We start from the raw sequence: 18,277 nt of genomic DNA, 5'->3' as shown, positions 1-18,277 counted from the left end.
GAGTATCGATAATATTTTTAGCACTGGTAGCGATACGGACACACAAATCCAGGGCCGTCATTTGTCACGTTTGCAACTCTAATAAGGACCCCTCCTGCCTGGACCCCTCTACGAAATGCTCCCTAAATAACTGCGGAGGCATCTGTGTCGGGAAAAAATTCTGCTACATACAGACGAGTCGTAACAGCGGTGAATATTTTAAGTTGAAATGTTTTGGCGTGTGATAGTTCAAGTAGAGAATGTATATCTGTTTCATTTTTCTTTCCTTTTACTCTTTTAAAATCATTTATTTTCTGTCACATTTAGGCGCAGAAAATTGATTTATTAATTTTTTTACGATTTTGTTGTTTCGTATCGGTATTCAAGATGCAACCGAAACCTCTAAGTCTTATACCACAAAACTTTCACGATTAATTCAATTTTCTTAATCAAGACGAAAGCTTACAGGCAATATTTTAAAATTATTTTGAGGTGCAAGTTTTTTTTTACAAGCCTCTCCGAGCTATTTCACATTGGTGCCAGCAACAGACATAGACAACGTGAATCCAACCGTAGCACGCAATTACCTGTGATAAGAGGAGATTTCTTTTGCAATCGAATCCAGTCACTGCGACAGACAGGCCAGGCGCCTTAACCATTACACTACCTGCACAACAACTTTTTTGTTGACAGAATCCTCTTTTACCGTGGTAAGAAATTGTTCTAATCGACCGAAAACAAACTCCGAGTGCAGACAGGCACCAATGGAAACGTGCAGCTGCAACGTCAATTTCTGCAACGGTTAGTTCGGGTTTTTTTTTTATTTTTTAAACAAATTAATTAAAATTGTAAAGTAGGTCTATTAGTTTTCTAAGCCAGTACTTTCACTAATTCAAGAGCAAAAACATCTAAACATCTATATAACGATAAAAACATTACATTCCTACTTATGACACATACCTTATATAAAACATAATTTTAATACATGATACAGACTACATACGTAGCTTAGGGACAATGAAACCTTTCATTATTTACTAAACTTATGCCGAAATAATTTGTTCAGAGCTTAATAAAATTTTTAAAATCTGAAAGAGCATATAATATAAAAAAAAAATTTTTGGCCTGAAAATTTTCTTTTATTATAAAATCAAATCAACATTTGTAGTTTCAGCATATACCTTTATGTCTTGTGATTTTTTTTGAGTAATAAAAAATAAATTTTAATAAATTTAAATTTGCTGTTAATTTATTTAAGATATCTCCGCAGAAATACTCATTTCCAGTCACTCAACACACTTAACAATCAGGAATTCCCCTCACGTCACTTGGTTATCTATGATACTATATCTCTTTCTAAACTACGATAAATTTGCAATATTAATGATTAACTGTGAATTAATGATACTGTATCACTAATTAACAATTACGACATTATTAAATGGTGATATCATATCACCAGATAACTATTGTAATTAATAAAATGATATCCTTAGACGTTTTTAAGTAATGATACTATATCAACATAAATATAAAACATATATAACTATATAAAAAACAATGACGATACACCATTAAATGATATACATTATGATAAAACTATGATATATGAAAGTGTTTTACTATATATAACTATAACGTAGATATCTAAACAATGATACTTTATCATGATATGGTTATACATGAAAAACATTTTTCTTGAGTAAGCTTAAACGGACGCAGTTAAACATATTAACAAATAACAAAATCAAATTTCTCGCTAGTCCGATCGCGCCGTTGCAAAAATTTTTCTGGCAGACGCATATTGTCTCCAGCCATTCCGCTTCCGTCGGCAAGAATTGTCTGATTTTTTGGTTCTTGCAGCCTTCGAGAAACGGTGGATCTGAACTGCAGTACCGAATTGTTGAGTTTTGGTCTATGAAAGTTGAAGAAATTTAGTGAAAACTGCAGAACCGATTTGTTGAGTTTTGGTCATTGAGAGTTGAAAATTTTAGTAAAAATTTGAATATTAATTTGAAATTTTCTATTTGTACCATGTCAAACAATGGTAGGCACGTAAGATAGACTAAGACCTCTGCTCCTACTGTAGCAGTGTTCGGACTCAGATGCTAATAACTACCATCTGAAATATAGTTGAGAGGTTTGACGAACAAAAAATTAAAAGAGACCTACATTTCAGTAAACTTGAAATGTGGAAAGAAAATAAATTCTTACTATTGTCTTTCCCGACCAATTTGATGCAGTAGTCACCAGGGCAGGATGGAGTTCGCGCACTGGACGAATGTTTCGTGCAGAATCCATCCTCTTCCTTGCAGTAGTGGCAGACGATGGAGTTGGAAATTTTGGGCTGGCTCATCGCTACTATACCCATCGTCAACAAAAGTGTGTTGTTAATCATCTGTCTCAAATTGTTTTTTCTGCTTATAAATGGACGTCTGTATATAAAGTAAATACGATTGCAAACGACAAAGACAAACAAGTAAATTTTAAAATTTTACTCAATCAACCAATCAATCAATCAATCAATCAATCAATCAATCAATCAATCAATCAATCAATCAATCAATCAATCAATCAATCAATCAATCAATCAATCAATCAATCAATCAATCAATCAATCAATCAATCAATCAATCAATCAATCAATCAATCAATCAATCAATCAATCAATCAATCAATCAATCAATCAATCAATCAATCAATCAATCAATCAATCAATCAATCAGTACTTGACAAGCAAAGCCTACCAAGCCACATACATCTGTAGAATAATATTGAACGTATTATTGCCTATTTCAAAACATACGTAGAAAAAATGAATATGTATTTCATTACTTATAATATTCTTTTCACAATTTTATGTTTATGCATGATGACGCAATAAAGTTAGGTCGCCATGACCGTTTTCAATAAATAAACATGTTTTCACTAATCATATTGATCGAACTTTCAACTCGGTTGTAATAATTACTAAGACCAAAATTTTGGGTGTACTTTTTGATAGAACATGTACTGGCAACTAGGAAGTGATTGAATAAACTCGTGAAATCAAATATCAAACGGACAGACGTGCAGCAGATGTTGATTCAGAATTCAAATATGTAAATTATAACATGGCTGAATCAACAACTTCTGTACTTAACTGCCTCATGTTAAAAGAATAATTGTGTAACATGACATCTGGGCTAATGCAAAGTTTATAATGGCTAGAAGATGAGAGGTTAATAGAAGTAAAGTGATTGTCAAGTAGAAGGCGAATACCAAACAACTGTGTCATGGCATGTTTTTATATATATTTATATGAATGAATGAATAAATGGATGAGTGTATGAATGAAAGAGTGAATGAATGAAAGAGTGAATGAATGAATGAAATAAACTGCATGCAAATGTTAAAGTAATGAGTTTAAACCGTATCTTAAATTAACAATACCAGTTTCGGTTCTCCATCTAGAAAATAATTTAGAATAATTTTGATAAATGGACACTGGACAGTTATATTTAAATAAATAAAAATTTATTTTAATAAATAAATAATAATTTCAATAAAAAGTAATTGGCTAATTAGATTATTCAACATAGGTTTAGAATAAATTGCACGTTGTATGAGTAGGCTGAGTATAAAAAATTATTCATAATTTAGGCAGACGATAAAAGTTGTGCCCTTACAATAGGAACAATTCAATAAAACAAATATACTCATTTCAAAATCGCATACGGCAGAATCAATCATTAAAAAATTTAACAGTGTCATTGGTGAGTGAGTGAGTCATAGTATAAAACTTTTACTACATTGTATAAGAACACATTCTATTTTATATAAAATCTCTACAAATGAAAATCTTTTCACATTAGAATATATTAATATTAAACAGACAACGCGCTATTGTTGGATAAAAAAAAGAGCAATGAACATTCTTAGAACACTGACATAAAGTCAACATGAGATTAGCATAAAAATTAACATAAAATTAACATAAAATCAACATATGATTAACATATAGCATATTTAAAACAAGAATGCGACTCGCTAGTATCTGATGATAGGGTAGTGGATTTTTTTAGAGTCAAGGCAAGGGTTAACCCCGCCTAACATACCACCATTGAGGAGGAGTTCATCTCCATCGTCACCATCGTCATAAAAATGGTGATCATCATCAGTTTCATCATTAGCATCGTCGTCGTCATCGTCGTCATCACCAACAACATCCTCAACTGTTTCTTGGACTTTTTCTTCGCGGTCATCTGCTTCGTTGTTATTATTAACTTGAATTTCATCGAAAATATTTTTCATAAAATTCGCATCAACGTTTTTCAAATCCTCTTTGAGGTTGTTGATGAAATCGTTGACGTTGTTGATGCTATTGATGTCGTCTTCGTCGTTGCTGTTAGTTGGCTGACTCATCTTAGTGACCAGCTGTCGCCGGCTGTTGGATCTACTGCTGTGAAAATTTCCACCAAGATCATCAGATAGCAACAATTTTTTAGCAATCAACAGCCTATTTGACGATGATGAGGAAAATGAAGAAGATGAGGATGACGATTCGGTTAATAATGAACCTACCCAAGGAAAATTCAACTTCAAAGTGCGAAGCTCATCGAGAACCGACTGCTTCTTCTTACTACTTACCACTGCTTCAGATGATTCCTGACGGCGACTGCGATATTGTTTTAGTTCGAGATTTTGGTGATTGTGAAGATGAAGACGATGAGGAAGAAGAGGATGCTGATGATGATGATGAAGAGGATGGAGACAAAAGGGCCGAGGGCGTGAGTTAGGGTGTATTTTACGTGGGCACTCAATGTTACTGAACTGTTTGTCCATGCAGAATTCAATCTCGCTGATATATTGGTAGGCCGATCTCTTGGGGTCATTCTTGGATTTTCTCTGCGGTTTTGAATGTTGTTGCAAAAAAAAAAAGAAAAATTTATCTTGAAGTATTTTTAAATTTTAAATGCTTGCCAGGTAATATCGTGCGTTAATAATTTTTTCATAATTACCTATATATATAGATGTGTACTTCTATGTCATTGTCATCATCATCATCATCGTCAACATCATCGTCATCATCATCATCATCATCGTCAACAACAACATCATCACCATCTCTATATTCATCATCACCATCTCTATATTCATCATCGATATCTCTATCATAATTATCATCATCGTTGTTTCCATCATCATTGTCATCATCACCATCATTATCATCATCGTTATCACCATCATCATTGTCATCATCACCATCATGATAATCATCATCATGATCTAACGCTGGACGGAAAGCAGAGCATTTTGGGGCTGACGTTGTAGAGAGAGTTGAAAGCTCGCTGGAAGTCACTAACCTGTATAGGAAGTTGTGTTGTTGTTGATGTAATTGATGTGACTTGTTGTTGTTGATGTAATCGTTGTTGTTGATGTAATCGTTGTTGTTGATGTAATTGTTGTTGTTGATGTAATTGTTGCTGATAATGTAATTGATGTATTTGCTGTTGGTGATGTAATTGTTGTAACTGCTAATGATCATGTAATTGATGTAACTTGTTGTAATTGTTGTCACTGCTGCTGTGTTAATGTCATTGTTTATGTCTATTCTCTAGAATGTAGCTCTCCGTTAAACTGCTTGCATTCACAAAAATTTCGATGTCTCACATTAAAATTGACTACTATAATTATGATTAAATAATAATATAATTGTATAATATTATAATTATAATTGAATAATAATATAATTAACCGTGTAGAACGTATTATCAGACGGTACTATATTAAACTGGGCAAGACCCCTGTGAAAACATTACAAAAATGTATCATCATCATCATCATTGTCATCCATGCCATCATCATCATCATTATCCAGGCTATCATCATCATCATCATCATCATTTTCACTACCATCATCATCATCGTCGTCGTCATCATCCCATACATACCAGACAACCACCATTTAGTCATCGTATTTTTTGGTTATTGTACTAGTATAACGCTTCTTAAACGATTTAAACTCCCATCTCAACATCATCATCATCACTACGACATCATCATCATCATAACTACAACATCATCATCATCATCATCATCATCACTACAACATCATTATCACTACAACATCATCATCACTACAACATCATCATCACTACAACATCATCATCATCATCACTAAAACATCATCATTATCATCACTACAACATCATCATCATCATATCACTGCCATCGTCATCAGCATCAAATAATAACATAAAAGCACAAACAAAAAAACCGCGAATGGTCAATTTTTTTGAAATGAGAATAAATGTTTGTGACGAACGAGGCGATGTTGAACTTCTCCAGAATGGATAGAGTGACGTTGAAGTACTTCAGCTGCGTGTTGAGGCTCTCCATAGAAGCTGCACAGGTGCCGTGCTTTTTCCATTCGTGTTTCCTGGACGAGTGAGTGAATGGGATGAATAAATGAGTGAGTGAGTGAGTGAAGGAATGAACGAATGAGTGAATGAATAAATGAGTGAGTGAATGAATGAATGAATGAATGAATGAACGAATGAGTGAATGAATAAATGAGTCAGTGAATGAATGAATGAATGAACGAATGAGTGAATGAATAAATGAATGAATGAATAAATGAATGAATGAGTGGGTGAATGAATGAATGAATGAGTGGGTGAATGAATGAATGAATGAGTGGGTGGGTGAATAGATGAAATATTAGAGCCGTATTTTTCATCTCCATCATCATCAGCATCGTCATCATTATTGACCAACCAGAATTCGCCAGCGGTCTGGCCAATGAAGAGATTCGGCCAATGAACATCCAGCTGATCTTTTATTGGCTGAAAATTTGTTTTTTTGTTTGTGTGTGTTCGTATAGTTTGCGTGTTCGTATGTTTTATTTTGAATGTTTGTTTGTTTGTTTGGTTGGTTGTAAGCACAGCAAAACAACAACAGCCCAACCTACCAACCAACCAACAACAACATAAAAGCAACAGCATCAATAAAAACATCCTCAACAACAATAGCAACATAAACCACAAAACGCATCAGCAACAGCAACAACACAATCCAACACTACAGCAAAGACGACAACACGGCCCAACACTTCAACGTCACAACACAGTACCAACGGCACCACATCAACAACCTCCAAACAAAACAAAAACAACAACCAATCAACCAACATCCAGAAGACTGCGGTTGAATGCTGCTCCCTTACAGCAGACTGGCTTCTCAGATGTGTTGTTCGTCGGCCTAAATGGAGATCATGTTACCGGAAAATTAAGCCCCACACAAAAAATTAGGCGCCACATAAATTTATCACAATTTAATTACAAAACAAAAACAAAGATCTTAAAATTTTATTACCAAAGACCGTGAATAATCCAGCTAGTTGTTTCACGTGGTATGGAGCAGTTGAAGATTCCCTGTAGTATACATAATAAAAAATTGTTTTTTGATGACTATTTAATAAAGAGGCTAAAATAAATAAATAATTAATAATTAAATGAATAATGTGCTAATTTTCTTTTAATTTACTATCAGAGGTATCAACAACACACGCACACACACACGCACGCACGCACAAACACACACGCGTTGGATGTGTGTGATATATATATATGTATGTATACAAACATCCACACATATCTACACACACATACATACACACACACACGCTTATAATATAAAACAATCTTCCACAACATACAGTTTCATTTCTTTCTACACAAATTGATTGAGGCCAGTGCATGGAGAAGATAAAATGGTCCCATTCTTCTACAGCAGCAACAGATAATCCTGACGTAAATGATTGACAGGTCCCGGGGCCCGCCCTGTTTGATGTTAGGGATAGTTTCATTAAAAGTAAACTTCAAATTAAAAACCGTGATTTTTGTTAATAGTTATTCATGAAATAAACACCTAACCAAGTGCATAGGATAGTCAATGCTATAATAATCACATTCCGATGTTCCATGTTCAATTACACGTGAGGCAGAAAGAATGGAAAAGATGGAGGAAGGATGGAAAAGTTGGAGAGGTTGCTATTTTATTAATTTACAGTTAATCTATCTTCTATCACATCAGTCAATGTCAATCTGATTCATTCTTCTATTCTATGCTCCTATGTCTATCTATAATGATAATCTATACCTATAGTCAGTGGAAGACAGGAAGATTAATATATACATTATAATTTAATATTATATTATAAAAGAATAATATAAGTATTATCTAATTGTTTTAATCTATCAATAATGTATTTCAGAAAGTATTATATTATAACAAGTGACAAGTACTTCTTAGTTAGTACTCTAAACTAAAACTAAGTGTTGATTTTTAATAAGGAAGCAATAAGATAAGAAGATGATGTGATATGATGTCTGTATGATGATCGATGAATTGATTTGACTGATGAAAGCTACAAGAAAATACAAATAAATAATAAAATAGATCAAAATAACGATGAAAAAATCCAAATAATGAAAAATATTTCAAAGTCAACATTCAAATCCGGTAGCAATTTACCATTTATTTATTCACGTATTGTAATAAAAATATTTCATCTAATCAAATGTTTTTAATTAAATAAAATAAAAATAAATAAATAAATAAATAAATTAATTAATTAACTAATAAACAATTGAAGATTACTTATTTTGAAAACAACAAGAACAACAAGGCAACAACAACTCAATCACCTGACTCTAGAACATATGTTTATGTAAACAATAGAATGTATCAATTTATTACTGATCCATTAACAAAGACAGTTTAAAAATAAGCTGTCTTAATATCGCTCACTATTTTTTTTGCGGATACCTTTTCCAGGTTTATGACTATAAGCTGGTCTGGTTTGAAAAAATAAAACATACACACCAATACTATATAATGAATGATATTGTCACATGATAATCTCACCATTATAACTCATCCAGTAGCTTATTTCAATTCCTAAGTGCATTCAATTATATGCTATAACCATGAATATATATATATATAATATACATATATATATATATATATATATATATATATATATATATATATATATATATATATATATATATATATATATATTATGTCTTATATATATATATATAGAGAGAGAGAGAGAGAGAGAGAAAGAGAGAGAGAGATAGAGAGAATTATATATAGATATATATATATATCCATAGCAGTAAATTGTAAGACATGTTCACACAAATTATTCCTAATATCTTAGTATCCTAGTATCTCTTACAGTTATCACCAACAAAGAGATATACATAAATCACCGCTGCACACACTTTGCATGTGATAGGTGAGGACTCCTTTGCATTTGAAAGCGGTCACTGCGGCATCAGTGTCAGGCGTCTTAACCATTACACTATTGTGTGGTCGTATTCTGTCAATCAATCAACTGAGTCCTAACTGAGTCCTAAGTCCCTATTCTTTGAATGTTTTCTTTAAATTGCATTATAGTTTTTATGTATCTATCTAACGGAGACAGAATAGACTATTTAACAAGATATTGTCACGTAAATTTTTATATTTCTCTGTCACGCAATGTCATACACACGCACGCACACACGCACGCACATATGTATATATATATATACACACACGCACGTACACACGCACGCACACACATGTGTATATGAATTGTTGATAAATTGCGCAAATCACAAAATTTCTTTGCCTTTTAGTTTTGAATTTGAATATTATTTTATTGGCAGAATGTTGAAAAAAGCTTACCTGTTGATAAAATCGCTAACTTATATCGGTTAGTAAAATTAACATATTCGTTATTTGAACAAAAATAATGTATCAATTTTAATATTAACCAATTACAGAAATCTTTCTTTCACCTGTTGCCATTTTGTCGGCTCAAAATCTGGCGCTCAACAAGTCGACAGCGAGTAGTTCTGTTTATAAGAAGGTGCCTGGTTTAGTCCCTGGCCCAAACTTACTGGTAGATGGTAACGCCAACCCAACTCTTTCTATGGGACACTGTTACCACGGTGGTGATCCGGGTGGCGGTCCAAATTGGGTAGTTGTGGATCTCCAAGGTTCCTTCTACGTCGATTATGTTTACGTATTTGCAAGAAATGGCAATGGTATCTTTTTTTATATCTATCTTTTTATTTCCAACTTTTAACTAGATTCATAAAGGTTTTTTGGTTTATAAAATATGAATTTTGACAAAAATCAAACAACGTTAATTTGAAAAATTGAGAGAAAAATAAACATTCTCGTACATGTTAATTTTAGCCGACAGGCTGGATTACTTTATAGTCGGGTTAACTTCGATAAATTACCTGGCTCCTGCATCGAACATCCTCAGAGGCAGCTACGCAATGTGTGGTCAGTACAAATACAAAACGGTGGTCAGTGCCAGACACACGTTGAAATGTAATGCAAACCTCGTTCCAGCCTATCGCTACGTCATCTTTCAACAACCAGCTACCGGCCCTGGCCTCTTCACCATCTGCGAGTTGGAAGTTTACGCTGTAACCAACTTAAATGGTTACAACTATTTTTCCGTTTAAATAAAATTTGTACGTAAATTTTTTTGAAAAATTTTTAGCTAAAATTTGGAAGCGCTATTACAACAATCGTTTGATCGGAAACAGCTTCAAAGTGATCACAGTTAACGATAGAATGAGGTGCATGATAAAATGCCTTCCAGGAGAATGTTACTCAGTTAACTTTCGCCAGAATAAATCAACCTGTGAATTGAACAAGCACGTGAATGGTTACGCGTTGAGTAGCTTGAATATTAGTTTGGAATGGGACTTTTACGAAGTTCAATATGCTTGAAGATTGAAAAATAAGCTTTTTTCAGCTAATTGCTTCAAAACTATAGGTAAAACTATTGATCCTGTCAAACAATGTAGGTTTTTCACACTTTTCTTTCAATGTTTCATCATTCTGTTAGTCATTTGCCTCTTTAGTTACACTTCAATATGTTTGCGTCGTTTGGTCTTTTAAGCTTTTTCGAAACGTTGAATGATCATAATAGTTTTTAAATGTGAATGTTTAATGGGATAATGCTGTTTGTTTTTCATGGTTGAAATATTTTTTTCTCAATTTTAATTGGTTGCTATGCATTCAAATTTTACTTACTTGAAACGAAATTGCAAATTTGTTTAAAAAATGTAATCAGTACATACATTGGCTTGAGAAAGAAGAACTTAGAAATAAAAAGACTTTAGAAAGAAAAGGCGCAATGCGAAAAAGACCGAGTCGGAGATTTTTGCCAGAGTCGGAATTTTTTGAGAGGCCGGACTTGGAGTCGAATATTTTTATCCTACTCCGACACTCAAACACTTTGGAAAAACTCGCAAAGAGTGCATTGCATGCCAAAAAAAATTTCAATCTTTTTTTTCAAAAACAAATTGTTTACAAAAGTATTTCGTGTTGTGAGTTTGGCGCCACTCACAAGTAAAAAATTATTATAAAATTAAGTTTTGTTTTATGATAAAAACGTTTTAGCACTTGAGTGTTGTATAGAAAATGACAAAAACCTACACTCTCTATTCAAGAAACCGTCATTTTTATTTTTATAGTTGTTTTATTTGTTAGAAATTGTAGCTGTATTGTTTTAGAATGTTTTACTGAATAACACAAAGAAAGGTACGTTCATTCGCTGCTTGTTTTGCAATAACTTTTATTTCACATGTAAGAAACGCGATGTTTTAATTTATTTGTAATAAACACCAACCAAACTCGTGACAACATCTTTCTCATCGGTTTAACAACTTATGAAAATAATTTTAGATTTTTTAATTAACATTTTAAACAGTTGTTAATATCTTTTAGTTGCAGAAATGCCACTGCATCAAGCTCGGACAAATTTCAACATTTCAACCAATTAGAAAATAATATAAGAAATAAGCTGTTCTGTAGGTTGGAAATTGTTTTTTTATGATAAATGGAAAAGAATTTTGATTAGAGCAGACGTCTTTAAAGTGTACAAACAAAATTTTAATTCGCCATTTTTGGTGCACTCTTTAGACTCTCGTTGAAAATCATCACCTTTATTATTCATGAAATGACAATTCTCGGCTATGTTTGCTCCAATAAAAATGTCATTCAAGTTTTAAACGAAAATATCTTACGTGATACTATCGACCGTCATTTGGTATGCATATGTTTCAGATAAAAATATCTTCAACTTCGGGATACCAAGTCAACTAGCCACACGTCATGAAGCTATCAGTACAGAAACTTAAGCACATGTTGCAAGCGTCACTTTCCAATTAGTTTAAAATATTCTACGTTTTCTTAGGAAATATTGAAATATATAGCATACAAGACAAGCCGGTCACATGTCTGTCTACATAACATATAACTGACTCTTAATTTTTTACAATAATTTGCCATATCAGAAGCTCGATAACTTTAAATATAATTAAATAATTATATAAAATTTTAGTTATAATAATAATAAGTTATCATTAATTTTAACATTAATAACAATAAGATGGTAAACCCATTACGCCAGCCTGAGAAGATGGCATTCTTTAAGATCAACCAACATAAGGCGATTATTCATTTAACGAAATAATAGTTATTTCTGGCAGCTGTATTGATTGGCAGTTATTACATTAAACAAAATATTTGAATCTCGTTTTAATTCCAATTATAATGATGGAGAAATAATGTTGAACGCAAAGTGTAATGATGACTTTTATACAATTGTCCAAACATCAACAAAACAAGTAAGCGCCAGTGAGGCTAATCCTAGTTTTGCCATTTGCAAAGTGTAATGATGACTTTTATACAATTGTCCAAACATCAACAAAACAAGTAAGCGCCAGTGAGGCTAATCCTAGCTTTGCCATTTGCAAAGTGTAATGATGACTTTTATACAATTGTCCAAACATCAACAAAACAAGTAAGCGCCAGTGAGGCTAATCCTAGCTTTGCCATTTCTTGATCTATTCAACATTTTTAGTTTTGCTACTTTAATATTTGGTTAAGTTTGAATAATGGCCTAGTTTTTGTATTTCAGTTCCGTAATAGATCATTTATAGTAAATTTAATTCGTTTTACGTTCGCTAAACTTTCAACATCTGAAAAACAATGTTTACGTTTGCTGTTACTGCTGCTGTTGTTATTAGTATTGACGTTGTTGTTGCTGATGTTGTTGCTGATGTTGTTGTTGTTATTGTTGTTGTTGTAATTATCTATGTTGATGTTGATGTTATTGTTAGTGTCATCGTCTGTGTTTCTTTTGGTGTTGCTATCATCTGAGTCACATTTAACAAGTGGATTTGAGTGAAACTCTCTATCGAAAATTTCAGAGGCTCGTGGGGATGATGAAAATGATGATTGGAGTGGCAGTGATGATGATTTCACCGATGATAATTGGATTGGCAACGATGATGATGTTGGTGATGATGTATATAGCGAGGGATAATGATAAAGATTGGTTGAATCTCTTGGCTTGTAGTCGTAATTATACAATTGGTAGAAAGATGAGTTGGATGCATTCATAGAAGGATACGAGAAATAACCGAATGAATTATTAAATGAATTATTGAATGAATGGCTAGATGAATTGTTGGATGATGATTGATGTAAAAAATGATTGGGTAGATTATTGCATGAACGATTGAATGAACTATCAGATGAATTATCTGGTGAATGATTAAGTGAATTGTTGAGTGAATGTTGTGGTTCACTTGTTAAAAGTGAACTGGTTGAATTTGAATGGCTGCTACACTCGGTTGCGTCGCTTACTTCAGAATTTAAAATTTCATTGAATAACTTGGAAGAACTATCGATTGGAGATATGGTCCCATTGGTAAAAATGAATAAACGTTCAGGATTTGCATCATCAATGTTGTTATTGTTGGGATGGCTTATTTCATTTTGTTCATCGTCAGACAATGTTTTCTGACTATCATCTTGAAATTTGGTGACGCTTTCATCCTTAACGGGTTCTGTATTATCATCCCTCTTTGGAGTCGAATTTGTTTTAGTGACGAAATTGTTTGTTGGATAGAAGTTTTTCTTTTTGTTTTTGGAACATTTTGGATTGAACCGGATATGTCTGCTGAGGCTTGTTTGCTGCGTGTAGGCTCTGGAACACGTCGGGCAGATGAAAGGTTTCTGTGAGGTGTGCATGTGCGAGTGCTGCTTCAGAGCACTTTCACTGTTGAATGATCGTTCGCACTCTGGACAGATGTGGTGTGGTTGCTGGAGCTGCAATTGGTTTTGTGGCTGGTGTCGTTGCTGGTTTCGTTGTTTTTGCTGCTGTTGTTGCGATCCATTCTTAACGATTTCAATCTCTTTTTTCTGGAAGCCGCTGCGAAGCATAGTTTCTAAACTAAATTGCTTAATTTTTAAAGGCACTAACTTGTTTGTTGCTAAGTAAGTTTTGTAGTTTTGAAAATAAATTTATAAATCAGAAAAAGAACATCTTCCTGCTAATGTTAAAATGTCGGGAATGGTTATCTTTCGATATATCTTTGAAATGAGTTTCAATGTTTTCGAAATATATTTATAACACACTAAAACAAACTAAAGTAATTTCAAAATTTCTATAGTTGACTGAAGACCATATTATATAAAGCTACGAACTATGAAACTATCTAAGAATTATTTTTGCAGTCCGATTGAACTTTCCTTCAAAACCTACACATATATACTCCAAATCACGAAAACCTAACACGTACAGCTTTAAAAAATCACTTTTCTTTGATCTCCAAATGAGACATCCTTATCCTAATTTGCATCTGGTTGCTTGAATTCTGCTCGAGCTCGCGCCTTAATTGATTGACACCTCTTTGTTGAGTTAAGTTAATCATTACCTCATTAACATATCTTTACTAGCCAAAGCATTAACATCTCATTAGCATATCCTTTGTGCATCTCTTTGACATATTTCTAGTACGTTTATTGTAACATTAGTATAAAGTTAACTCATAATATCAAGATAAAAATGTAAGAAAATTAATTAGCATACAATTCATTAAACTTTAAATAAACGCATTACATGTGCTGTATTTCTCTTGAGTTGGTTTTATTTCGATGTATTCACTTTGTAATTGATAAACTTATGTATATTTTGACGACAACAATAACTACGAATAATAATAAACTAATTGAGAAGTAGTTGTAAATTGAAAATTTTGATTATGAATCGTAATTTAATTTGAAACCAATTGTAGCGATACAACAAATGAAAATATTAGTAGTTGTTAGATTGGCTTGGAAAAGTTAAGTATGTTGGTGGTAGAGCATGGGCTAAAATTCAATAAACAACAAATCGATCGGCCAACTTATCAATCACTTGCTTCAATCCCACCAACCCAACCAATGCACTTTTGATTACCAGCACACAAAACCAAGCCAGCCAGTGCACATAACAAATAGACTATTCATTGTTACATTGTTGGGCTGTTGTTGTTAACTACACATATGAAACACCTACTAATATGAAACATCAAATGCTACGGTGTAGCATTCAACAACTAATAGTTAATATTATCTATCAGTTTATGGTATGTTATTATACATGTGCAAGTGAAGTAAACCAGATCACAACAGCTATCATTTCGTTAAATTGTTTGAAAATTTGATATATATCATGACTCATCCTATAACTGTTCACTAAACTTTGACGATATCTGAATTTTTGTTTGATATATTTGAATAAGTTTCACAATTCTAGTTAGGTGGTAAATAAATTTTGGATCAATTAAATTTTGGTGAATTTTTTAAAGGTAAGCAATTTTCATTAACTCTGTTTTTAGTAAATTTTAGCAGCAAGTATCAACAATTTACAAATACGCGCGCACACACACACCACACACACACACACACACACACAACACGCGTCAATAAAATCATTTATAGTGTTGCATGTTATAATACGTTGCGTTTGATGTATATGTGATCGTCAGTAAGTTTATTCAGGAAATCAAAAATGACAATGTGAGTGTGTGTAGTGAACACTGAGCAGTTGTTGGTTTTAGTAATGTAATGTAATGTAATATAATGTAATGCGATATATGTTACTATGTAATGTAGTGCGATATAATGTAGTATAATATAATGTAATTGATGATTTGTATAGCGCCTCTGCTGAAGAATTTTGATAGTTATGTGTTTAATATATGTTCAGTTCAAAATGTTTCTATATTTTTAAGCTTTAGCGTCTGTCTGTCAAGGATTGAAACAGCGATGATTATTAATTTGTACATCAAAACATTGGTAATAATATTAGTAGCAATCTTTAAAAAGGCAAAAAATAATAATATCATCAGTTATAATAATAATAAAATAACAGCCATAGTAATTTGAGTGACTTATAAAAAAATTTTTTAAAAAACCTTAATTATTTTTTTGAAAAACAATCTAGGCTTCTGAGATAATTAATAATTCTATGATCTGCCTATACGAGCATTAATGCCAGCAGCAAAATGACATCAGAGAGGTTTATCCCTTACCAGTCCTACTAACTAAATTTTTGCTGTTAAACTTTTGTTGTAATATCTTTTAACTAAGGTGAATTTGACATCGACATCACATCAACGTTACAGGCTGTCGCATCAGCGTTAATGTCATATATACATGATGATGTCATACGTGACATTAACCATTGCTGATGCTATTGAGTTGATAGGATTTTGATTTTGGGATACTTTTATAATTGCGAATAAACTTATCTCTAATAAAGTCTGATGGAGATTTTATAATTTACAGGTTGGTGGAATATAATATGTTTGTTAAATGAATGAATTTGTTAAATGAATGAGTTCATTGCTTTGGAGTGAAAAATATTTTTAGTTTTTTTGGTAGTTAAAGTCAAAGTTTTTGGTAGGAAGCCAGATAGATATTTCGTAACCGATTAACTTGAGGAGAGTGATTATCGTTATCGTTAGAGGCTAAGCTACGATGTTCAGACAAAAAATTGTTTTTAATAATAATACTAATAATAAGTCATAATAATAAAAATAAGTCATAATAATAAAAATAAGTCATAATGAATTTAATTATTATTTCTGATTGTGTTTAGAATTTCAGGTTGACCTGAGTAAAAAAATACTTTTACACAAAACACCGAAAATAAAATGCATCCAGATTAGATTTAATTGTGTCGATAGCCACTCTCTTGCAGTTTCATTGTGTGGATGAATGGATAAATGAATGAATGGATGGGTGAATGAATGAATAAATGGATGGATGGATGGATAGATGGATGGATGAATGAATGAATGAATGAATGAATGAATGAATGAATAATCAATAAAAATAATAATATTAACATTTGCCCAAATCCAAATATATAACCAAATCCAAGTCAGTCATACATATTCCCAGTCATTACTGATAAAAAATAAAATAAGTACATATTTTTACCTATATTTATGCTCATATTTTTACCATATGATAATTATTACATTAACCTCATGATAATGAGTATTATAAATGTTGCATAACTAATTCTCTCATTAATCCACTCCCATCCATCCATGAAAAATTCTTATTCAATCATACTAATAGATTAAAAATCTCAAACCATTCCTACTTATCAACACACACATCCAATAGCCCGTGCTTTGTTCAAATAAATAAATAATAGTTATGACAACGATTGTTATTTTTTACCACAAAACATTCACCGCACAACGATGTAGAAAAGAGCCATTCAAACTCAGAATACATAGTTGACATGAAAACAATATTACTTAATTACCATATCGTAACACAGTTCCATTCTTTCTATCAGGTAAATTGAATCACGTACGTAGACCAAATTGAAGACAATTTGACTGACTATTTAACTGTTTGTATGTGTGTATGTTTGTGTATATATGTACATGTATGTGTCCTTTTGTGTACGTGATTATACAACCTTCAAGAAACATGAGTCATATATATATATATATATGACTCTGAAAAGCCCATACTGAAAAATTAATACATATAAACTATGTCATGATATCATATTTATATACATATTCTAGGATAGTATCTTGGTATTATATATATATATATATATACATATATATATATATATATATGTATGTATCATGATGTGTAGGTAACACTCTGATAAATGAAGTTAGGACACTGTGCAGATGTTTCGATGTATTTAAATGTACTTTAGATAAATATTTCAAGATTATATATATATATATATATATATATATATATATATACATATATATAAATATATATATAAATAAATAAATATATATATATTATTAAATTATATATAAATTAAATTGAAATAGCATGCAGGTAAGGTTTGCCAATGCTTAACTATGAAGTAATGTACGTTTAAGAATATTTAAATGGATTACTTTGG

The 18,277-nt window shown here is 32.0% G+C and overlaps 4 protein-coding genes across 4 annotated transcripts; 1 reads left to right on the top strand and 3 right to left on the bottom strand.

Moving 5' to 3' along the window:
• Window positions 1–485: 485 nt before the first annotated feature.
• HELRODRAFT_176893 (hypothetical protein) lies at window positions 486–2,350 on the bottom strand (the record flags this gene model as incomplete). The annotated part of the gene is made up of 4 exons (XM_009025140.1): window positions 486–566; window positions 647–772; window positions 1,671–1,894; window positions 2,194–2,350. 4 exons carry the CDS (start codon window positions 2,348–2,350, stop codon window positions 486–488), a joined length of 588 nt encoding a protein of 195 aa, XP_009023388.1.
• A 2,370-nt stretch (window positions 2,351–4,720) lies between these two features.
• HELRODRAFT_185826 (hypothetical protein) lies at window positions 4,721–8,109 on the bottom strand (the record flags this gene model as incomplete). The annotated part of the gene is made up of 9 exons (XM_009025139.1): window positions 7,896–8,109; window positions 7,679–7,802; window positions 7,336–7,394; window positions 7,152–7,221; window positions 6,739–6,806; window positions 6,287–6,400; window positions 5,717–5,765; window positions 5,253–5,324; window positions 4,721–4,866 (listed from the first exon to the last, which is right to left on the bottom strand). Coding segments are annotated over exons 1-9 (750 nt in total), but the record flags the coding sequence as incomplete, so codon positions are not given.
• Window positions 8,110–9,687: 1,578 nt separating this feature from the next.
• HELRODRAFT_176891 (hypothetical protein) lies at window positions 9,688–10,770 on the top strand (the record flags this gene model as incomplete). Its single annotated transcript, XM_009025138.1, has 4 exons — window positions 9,688–9,733; window positions 9,804–10,067; window positions 10,222–10,476; window positions 10,538–10,770. The coding sequence occupies 4 exons, from the start codon at window positions 9,688–9,690 to the stop codon at window positions 10,768–10,770; spliced, it is 798 nt and encodes a 265-aa protein (XP_009023386.1).
• A 3,225-nt stretch (window positions 10,771–13,995) lies between these two features.
• Window positions 13,996–14,145, bottom strand: HELRODRAFT_153802 (hypothetical protein; the record flags this gene model as incomplete). Its single annotated transcript, XM_009025137.1, has 1 exon — window positions 13,996–14,145. A coding segment is annotated over one exon (150 nt), but the record flags the coding sequence as incomplete, so codon positions are not given.
• Window positions 14,146–18,277: the final 4,132 nt, after the last annotated feature.

Source organism: Helobdella robusta, assembly GCF_000326865.2.
Source record: "Helobdella robusta unplaced genomic scaffold HELROscaffold_40, whole genome shotgun sequence".
Classification (NCBI taxonomy): Eukaryota; Metazoa; Annelida; class Clitellata; order Rhynchobdellida; family Glossiphoniidae; genus Helobdella; species Helobdella robusta.
The sequence above is the reverse complement of the archived record's forward strand: the minus strand, read 5'-3'. Positions and strand labels throughout refer to the sequence as shown.